At 36.8% G+C, this 10,169-nt stretch overlaps 1 protein-coding gene across 1 annotated transcript in view; it reads right to left on the minus strand.

The window, feature by feature from the left end:
• The window catches only part of LOC138755409 (astacin-like metalloendopeptidase), a 91,024-nt gene extending 90,193 nt beyond the window's left edge, over nt 1-831 (minus strand). The window contains exons 1-3 of the mRNA XM_069921384.1: nt 661-831; nt 537-567; nt 275-346 (exon numbers count right to left, since the gene is read on the minus strand). Coding sequence (XP_069777485.1) covers nt 275-346; nt 537-567; nt 661-744 — 187 coding nt within the window. The 5' untranslated portion in view covers nt 745-831. The remainder of the gene's footprint in view (nt 1-274; nt 347-536; nt 568-660) is intronic.
• Nucleotides 832-10,169: the final 9,338 nt, after the last annotated feature.

Below are 10,169 nucleotides of genomic sequence, written 5' to 3' on the forward strand. Positions count from 1 at the left end.
CCTACCGGTATTTCAAAACCGTTCGTTCACCTGCCAATTTAGTGGTTTGCCAATGTGAAAGGGGCTATGAATATGAAGGGGATAGAGGAATATCCATCAGGTGTTTTAATTTGATTTGGACATCATGTTCTACAGAGACACATTCCATTGTTGTTCATTAATTTTTTTTTAACTTCAATGTCTATTGCTCCATTTCATCATACAATATTTTTAAAACATCTTAATTTATGAATTGCACAAAAATGTTCACTGCAAATTCTTAGATAATTCTTACCTAAAGGTCTATTAATAATCATGATTCTGCTAATTATATCATTGAAGTCCTTATCTTTATCTTTTGGAATATCTAAAAATCAAAACAAAGTGATATGTTTAATTTTACAATGTTTTTTTTTAAATACATAAACATTTCAACTTCCACTAAATCTCTCCAAATGATCAGATATGATTTTGCTCTTATTTTTGGATAAACCACACATCAAATTATACCTTCACATTTCAAAATACTTGAGCTTGAAATTCTACTAGAAACAAACCTTGAAGTGAGGGGTTCGACAAATGTTCTCCCTGCATTAAAATAGTAACATGTTTCAGAGTTCTTAAAAATTAATAGGATAATCTGTAACAAATACTAACATTAAAAATACATGTCCTTCTTACCACAACAGCATTGCTCCACAAAGCAATCAGAGAGACCAACATTACTCCAGAGGCAAAGTTCGTCATCTGCTGTTCGCTACACATCTACCTTACATGAAGAACACCAAGATGTGAAATATTTATCGATGTCCTACATAATACAATTTTTAAAGACAAAGAATTTCAAACATACTCAACTCTTAGTTCCTACACCTTAATTATTGTACAAAATATCAATTCCTTATATTACACAACTTTACATGAGCATAGCAATATTTTTAAAAATGGGTTTAAGAGGTGGCCAAACTACAGCCCATTTTTAAGTGGCCCATTAGAACACAGACTCCAACAATAAATTGCATTATGTATATATATTTGATGTATTTCTTAATTTCAACACTAGATGCTGCTGCCATTTTGAACTATGAGGCTACCATTGCACTTAGTTTCAACACTAGATAGTGTGGCATTAGTTTTAGAGTTTTATTATATTCATTTAAATTAAAAAGCAACAGATACAGAAATGCCCTCTGTAATTTGTGAGCACATCAATAAACTACTGCAATGACAACATCTAAACTATTCAGTTGTGTCACATAGTTATTTTGATTAAAAATGAATTTTTGACGGCACAAGGGATTTCTGGTCTAAAACAGTTTATCTTGCAGTGTAACTGGTTGAAAACTGCCAGGCTTAATACTGTTTGACCTTTGACTCCTTATATTTTTCTGTATGTGGTCCACAACTGAAAAGGTTTGGCAATACAGATGAAAGTTTTGAAATAAATGCAAATGGTTAGCCTTACTATTACTTCCCAAATTGAGTCAGCAAAACAGCTTAAAAACAAGCCCTTCAACCCAATGAGTCCGCACCTACCATCAACCACTTAGCCTTGGGGAGGAGTCACGTGATGGAGTAGTGGCCGGTCGGGGAACTCCAGCCCTCTCCGGAAAAGTGAAAAAAAGACAGTGAAAAAAACAAAGGCACAAACACAAAAACCAAAATAAAGTGAAAGTAAAGGTGTGGAGAAAATGGCAGTGAAGTAAGAAAAGCCAAAAGCAACGGGAAGAAGAGAAGAAGAAAAGACGTCAGAAGAAGATGAAGACCTTACCTGTGCGAGGAGGCCCGCCGTGGAGAGAGAAGCCCGCTCCCTAAGGTCAGTTGAAGCCCCGAACTCAAGACTACAAAAATGGCTCACGGAGCCAAACAAAAGTGCGCAACCGCGCATGCGTGAGGAGTCGCGTATGCACGATGCGCAAGACAAAAATAACACTGACGGGAGGGGGCACCAGCTGAGGAGTCGATCTCCACAGCTGAAATTGACAACCACAACAAAGCAGCAAGAGGAAAACATAGAAAATAACGAGAACAAGAAAGAAGAGAGTAAAAAGAAATCAAAGAAACAACAGATGACCAACTCAGAGGAAGAAGACCAGCATCAAGGCACTTCTAATAAAAATAAGAAGACCAAAAATACCCAACAAAATAAAACAAACAAACCAACAAGAAAACCAGAGGAGACAGAGGTAAAGGACACAGAAGAAGAAGAGGAAGAACACAGAGAAATGGAAGATGAAGGGATGGGCAAGTACATGGATATTTTTTTTTAAATAATATATGGAATCAGTAAAAGAATGGCAATCACAAGAATTCAGTGAAATAAAAAGAAGAATAAAAAGTACAGAAGAAAAAATGAATAGATTAGAGATGGTCATGTCAGATATAGGAAAAAGAGTGGACAAGGTGGAAGAACGAGAAACAGCCGTAGAAATGGAAGTAGATAACTTAAAAAAGAAATTAGAAGAATCTGATAAAAAAGTTAAAGAGACACAAGAGCTGTTAGCTCAGAAGATAGATATAATGGAAAATTATAATAGAAGAAACAATATAAAGATAGTGGGCCTTAAGGAAGATAAAGAAGGCAAGAATATGAGAGAATTTATAAAAGAATGGATCCCCAGGGTCCTAGGAAGACGAGAACTACAGGAAGAAGTGGAATTAGAAAGGGCACACAGAACATTAGCCCCTAAACCACAACCACAACAAAAACCAAGATCCATTCTAGTAAAATTCCTAAATATACAACAAGAGAAAATATATTGGAGAAAGCAATGAGGAAAATAAGAGAAGACAAAAAAACCACTAGAATACAAAGGTCAAAAAATTTTTTTCTATCCAGATATAAGTTTTGAACTCCTGAAAAAGAGGAAGTTTAATACAGCAAAAACGATCCTATGGAAAAAAGGATATAAATTTATGCTAAAGTATCCAGCGGTACTTAAAATAGTTATTCCAGGGCAGCAAAACAGACTATTCTTGGATCCGGAGGAAGCACGAAAATTTGCAGAACAACTACAAAACAGACAGAGAGATGAAGACATGTAACGAGAACAAAAATGACCACAAACTATATGTATGTGTGTATGTAGGTATATATGTGTGTGTGTGTGTATGTCTGTATGTATATATTAAAAAAAATAGAATATAGTTAAGAACTAAGAAGGGAAAGAAAGGGAAGAAAGGAAGTATGGGGGAATTAAGAGAGTGACCTTTGTTATATAGAAAGATTAAAATCTTTTCTGGGGGGGGCTGGGTGGGGAAGAATTACGGTCACTGCGAAATCAGTTGACGCTTGCGAGTGAATTTGCAAATCCAAATGGAGAGGGGAGATGTGGTTGCCCGACAAGGGACAAAGGGCAACTCAGGAAGGGGAGGGGATAGTGGGGTTAAAAGAATTTTAGATAGGAGAATAATGGAAATATTTTAAGTTTTAGAAATGTTGTCTTATAATGTGTTCAAAAAAAGAAAGCAGAAATGGTTAAGAAGGAAAGGTGATGATGAGGAAACGGAAAGGAAAGATAAACAAAGTATGAAATGGCTATGTTGAACTATATGACTTTAAATATTAATGGAATACATAACCAAATCAAAAGGAAGAAACTGTTAAATTTACTGAACAAAGAAAAAATTGATATAGCATTCGTACACAACTTAACTGAAGTGGAACACAAGAAATTAAAGAGAGATTGGATAGGACATGTAACAGCAGCATCATATAATTCAAAAGCTAGAGGAGTAGCTATATTAATCAGTAAAAATGTACCAATCAAAATAGAAGAGGAAATAATAGATACAGCAGGGAGATATGTAATGATAAAATGTCAGATATATTCAGAGTTTTGGAATTTACTCAATGTATATTCACCTAATGAAGAAGATCAAAAATTTATGCAAGATATCTTTTTGAAGATAGCAGACACACAAGGGAACATACTAATAGGAGGGGATTTCATCCTTAATTTGGATTCAAACATGGATAAAACTGGGAAAAAAATTAACAGAAAGAACAAAGTAACCAAATTTATAATTAAATCGATGCAAGAAATGCAACTTTTGGATATATGGAGGAAACAACACCCAAAGGAAAAGGAATATTCATATTATTCGGGTAAACATAAAACATACTCAAGAATAGACCTATTCCTGTTATCAGCTCGCATGCAAGACAGAGTTAGGAAAACAGAATATAAAGCTAGACTATTATCGGACCACTCACCTCTGTTATTGACAATAGAGTTAGAGGACATCCCACCAAGAATGTATAGATGGAGATTAAACTCCATGCTACTTAAAAGGCAGGATTTTAGAGAATTCATTGAATGACAATTTAAAATGTACTTTGAAATAAATACGGAATCAGTGAAAGATAAGTTTATACTATGGGACGCAATGAAAGCATTCATCAGAGGGCAAATAATAAGTTATGTAACCAAGATGAAGGACTACGATCAGGAAACAGAGCAGTTGGAAAGGGAAATAGCAAATATAGAAAAAGAATTAGCAACGAAGGAAGACACAACTAAAAGAAGAGAATTGGCAGATAAAAAAAAATATGAAACACTACGAACATATAAGGTGGAGAAGAACATAATGAAGACAAAACAGAAATATTATGAACTAGGAGAAAAAACACACAAAATTCTAGCGTGGCAGCTTAAGACAGAACAAACTAAGAGAATGGTATTGGCATTAAGAAAAAAAGACAAGCAAATCACATATAATCCAACGGAGATTAATGAAAACTTCAGAGAATTCTACGAACAATTATATCAAACTGAAAATGAAGGGAAAGAAGACAAAGTAGATGAATTTTTAACTAAAATTGAACTACCGAAATTACAAACAGAGGAACAAAATAAATTAACAAAACCATTTGAAATAGAAGAAATACAGGAGATAATAAAAAATACTACCGAACAATAAAACACCAGGAGAGGATGGACTCCCAGTAGAATTCTATAAAATATTTATTAATTCCTCCCCTTCTGGAAGTAATCAACCAGATTGATAAAACACAAAACTTACCAGATTCATGCAAAACAGCAATAATTACAGTAATACCAAAGACAGGGAAAGATCCACTCGCACCAGCGTCATATAGACCAATATCTTTACTTAACACAGATTATAAGATAATAGCTAAACTATTAGCAAACAGATTAGCTGACTATGTACCAAAAATAGTAAATCTAGACCAAACTGGATTTATTAAAAAAGACGAACAACAGACAATATCTGTAAATTTATTAACTTAATTCATGCAGTAGAAGGAACCAACTCCAACAGTAGCGTTTACTTTAGACGCAGAGAAGGCCTTTGACAGAGTAGAATGGAATTATTTATTCAAAGTACTACAAAAATTCAGCTTACCAGAGAAATATATTAATTGGATTAATGCATTATATAAGGGGCCATTGGCGAAAGTGACAGTAAATGGATATATATCAAAACAATTTAACTTAAGCAGATCAACAAGGCAGGGATGCCCACTATCTCCCTTATTGTTCGCGTTAGCCATAGAACCACTAGCAGAACTGATAAGAACAGAAAATAAAATAAAAGGGATAAAAATAAAAGACAAGGAATATAAAATCAGTCTATTTGCAGATGACGTTATAATATACTTAGCAGAACCAGAAATATCAATAAAAGAATTACATAGGAAATTGAAGGAATATGGAGAAGTGTCGGGGTACAAGATTAACGCAAATAAAAGTGAAGCAATGCCAATGAATAATGCGGATTTCTCAAAATTTAAGAATCACCATTCAGATGGCAAATGCAAGCAATGCCATACCTAGGTATGCAAATAAATAAAAACCTCGGCCATCTATATAAACTCAATTATTATGCACTAATGAAAAAATTACAAGACGACTTAGAGCATTGGAATGACTTACCACTAACACTGATAGGAAGGATAAACTGTATTAAAGTTTCCCAAGGATACAATACCTATTTTAGACATTACCAATATGCTTAACAGAGAAATTCTTCAAGGAGTTAAAGAAAATAATAAGGAAATTTTTATGGAAAAGGGGGAAACCGAGGATTTCTTTCTTTGGCTTGGCTTCGCGGTCGAAGATTTATGGAGGGGGTACATGTCCACGTCGGCTGCAGGCTCGTTTGTGGCTGACAAGTCCGATGCGGGACAGGCAGACACGGTTGCAGCGGTTGCAGGGGAAAATTGGTTGGTTGGGGGTTGGTGTTGGGTTTTTCCTCCTTTGTCTTTTGTCAGTGAGGTGGGCTCTGCTGTCTTCTTCAAAGGAGGTTGCTGCCCGCCGAACTGTGAGGCGCCAAGATGTACGGTTTGTGGCGATATCAGCCCACTGGCGGTGGTCAATGTGGCAGGCACCAAGAGATTTCTTTAGGCAGTCCTTGTACCTCTTCTTTGGTGCACCTCTGTCACGGTGGTCAGTGGAGAGCTCACCATATAACACGATCTTGGGAAGGCGATGGTCCTCCATTCTGGAAACGTGACCCACCCAGCGCAGCTGGATCTTCAGCAGCGTGGACTCGATGCTGTCAACCTCTGCCATCTCGAGTACTTCGATGTTAGGGATGAATTCGCTCCAATGAATGTTGAGGATGGAGAGGAGACAACGCTGGTGGAAGCGTTCTAGAACATAAACAAGGAGGCTTACAACTACCAAACTTTAAAAATTATTATAGAGCTGCACAATTAAGATACCTATCAGATTTTTATCAAACAAGGGAAAAGCCAGATTGGACTACATTTCTTCTTTGGCTTGGCTTCGCGGACGAACATTTATGGAGGGGGTAAAAAGTCCACGTCAGCTGCAGGCTCGTTTGTGGCTGACAAGTCCGATGCGGGACAGGCAGACACGATTGCAGCGGTTGCAGGGGAAAATTGGTTGGTTGGGGTTGGGTGTTGGGTTTTTCCTCCTTTGCCTTTTGTCAGTGAGGTGGGCTCTGCAGTCTTCTTTAAAGGAGGTTGCTGCCCGCCAAACTGTGAGGCGCCAAGATGCACGGTTTGAGGCGTTATCAGCCCACTGGCGGTGGTCAATGTGGCAGGCACCAAGAGATTTCTTTAGGCAATCCTTGTACCTTTTCTTTGGTGCACCTCTGTCACGGTGGCCAGTGGAGAGCTCGCCATATAACACGATCTTGGGAAGGCGATGGTCCTCCATTCTGGAGACGTGACTCATCCAGCGCAGCTGGATCTTCAGCAGCGTGGACTCGATGCTGTCGACCTCTGCCATCTCGAGTACTTCGACGTTAGGGATGTAAGCGCTCCAATGGATGTTGAGGATGGAGCGGAGACAACGCTGGTGGAAGCGTTCTAGGAGCCGTAGGTGGTGCCGGTAGAGGACCCATGATTCGGAGCCGAACAGGAGTGTGGGTATGACAACGGCTCTGTATACGTTTATCTTTGTGAGGTTTTTCAGTTGGTTGTTTTTCCAGACTCTTTTGTGTAGTCTTCCAAAGGCGCTATTTGCCTTGGCGAGTCTGTTGTCTATCTCATTGTCGATCCTTGCATCTGATGAAATGGTGCAGCCGAGATAGGTAAACTGGTTGACCGTTTTGAGTTTTGTGTGCCCGATGGAGATGTGGGGGGGCTGGTAATCATGGTGGGGAGCTGGCTGATGGAGGACCTCAGTTTTCTTCAGGCTGACTTCCAGGCCAAACATTTTGGCAGTTTCCGCAAAGCAGGACGTCAAGCGCTGAAGAGCTGGCTCTGAATGGGCAACTAAAGCGGCATCGTCTGCAAAGAGTAGTTCACGGACAAGTTTCTCTTGTGTCTTGGTGTGAGCTTGCAGGCGCCTCAGATTGAAGAGACTGCCATCCGTGCGGTACCGGATGTAAACAGCGTCTTCATTGTTGGACTAGATTAGAACTAGATAAAATAGGGGAGAAGATACCTGAACATATATTATATAAATGGGATGAAAAATTGGTACAATGTAGGAATTCTCTAGTATTGCATCATCTGCTCAACATTTGGAAGAAGATTCATGTAGAAAGGAATAAAACAAATTACCAACTATCAAAACTAATACTGACACAAAATCAGCTAATACCTTTTACAATAGATAACCTTTCCTTAAGAGAATGGGAGAGAAAAGGGATCAAAAGAATAGAAAATTGTTTTTCGGGAAATAAACTATTATCCTTTGAACAAATGAAGGATAAATATAATATAACTCACGATACAATGTTGGCATACTACCAACTGAAATCCTACTTGAAAGACAAATTGAGAAACAGTCTGAGATTACCTGAAGGAAGCAATTTTGAATATGTGATTACAGACACAATGATAATCAAAATATTTGTAACAAACATGTATATTAAACTACAAGAAAAGGAGAACGAGGAAACAAAATGGTAAAACTAAACAAAATTGGGAACAAGATCTAAACATAAAGATAAAGAATGAAACATGGGAGAAGTTATGCTCCGGAACTATGAGAAATACAATAAACATGTGGTTACATATGATACAATATAACTGGATACACAGGCTATACATTACACCTCAAAAGTTAAATAAATGGGACCCAACAGTATCTGACAGATGTTTTGGCTGTAAAAAGGAAATGGGAACAACAATTCATGCAATTTGGACATGTGAGAAAGTGAAAAAATTTTGGGAAGATCTAAACCAGATATTAAATAAAATCACAAAAAGCAATATACCAAAAAACCCAGAAATCTTCCTCCTAAGTAACATAAAAAACAAAGAATTTGGACTCGATTTGGATGGAGCACAAAAAAGATTTGTTATGATAGCCCTAGCTGTAGCAAAAAAATGTATTATGTCAACCTGAAAATTAGAAGATAAGTTGAGAATACAACAATGGTATATAGAAATTAATAAATGTATTCCATTAGAAAAAATAACATATAATTTAAGAAATAACATTACAATATTTGAACAAATATGGGAGCCATACATGAAACATAATAGAGAAAACCTACCATGGACATCTACCCCCTAAAATGACAGAAGAAGATAATGAAAAGAACTGACTCAGTGGAATTTCTTGTTTATTTTTATTGAGTGACAACATTGTTTGACGGGTTTAATGTATCTTATATTCTGAACTTTAAATAAATGGGAGGGGAGGTGAGGGAGGGAGGGAGGGGAGAAGGGAAGGTGGGGGAGAAAACGACACTGTATATATTTAAGAAGGAAAATGTATGTATCTTGATCAATATGGTTTATAGTGTGAAAAAAAAATTAAAAAAAAAACACCATTTAGCCTTATACAAACCTACTCTAACCCATTTTATTTTCTACTCCAATAAAATAATGAAAATGATTTCTTGTACATCAGTATTTTTAAAGTATTAAAAACCCATCTTTCAGACTGCTTATTATTCAAAATGAATAATAGGAAATCTTCCATAGATGTTGTCCCATAAAAATGCTTCAATAGAGACAATCTACAACACTGCAATTTTTAATGTTAAGTTCCCATTATCTTCTGTATAGGTGTAAGCGAGTTCAAGGTTCATTCATTTTGAGCTGAAAAATCTTTCAATCTCCGTGTTCAACATCAAAAACTCTCTTTTCATGATGCTAGATCATCATATTTTCAGCGCAGTGATTCAAAATGAATGACTTTGCAGGTAAATTACACAATCAAGCAACTTGATTTTGGTCCCTTCAGTGTACTAGATACTTGGCACCTGCATGATATCAACCAAAATTCAATGTTGCTTTGCATCATTTGCAAATGTTTTAGGCAAGTTGCTCTACTTTAATATCACTGGTTACTAAAAGGATCATGTTTTCATAGTATTCAATTCAGTATGCTCCTCTGAGCTATTTGCTAGCATCAGAGTTTTGCAATAACTCTGTCAAGAGCAACTTGGGCTTGTGTTGGATATGCTACTTATGGTAGAGGTATAAGACAGGCATCAGAAGTAGGGGTTCATGTCTGGAAAGCCTGAGGAAGATGAGAAGTGTTTATGTCCTTACCATCTTATACTCAAAAGCACTTAGTCAGCTATATTCTAAGCGGGAGTTCTCAATAAACCAAAATATCTGGTATATAGAAATTCTGAGATGGGGGGGGGGGGGGTTTATACCTATCCCAACCTATTTTCAAGAGGACTTAAAATCTGAATCTAATCTGTTGCTTTCCATGATGCAGAGTATCTGAACCTTATCTTCAATGAAAGCATCAACATTCTTGTGAGCTTTAATCAGCAGAGCTTCA

This window comes from Narcine bancroftii, chromosome 1, assembly GCF_036971445.1.
Source record: "Narcine bancroftii isolate sNarBan1 chromosome 1, sNarBan1.hap1, whole genome shotgun sequence".
Taxonomy (NCBI): domain Eukaryota; kingdom Metazoa; phylum Chordata; class Chondrichthyes; order Torpediniformes; family Narcinidae; genus Narcine; species Narcine bancroftii.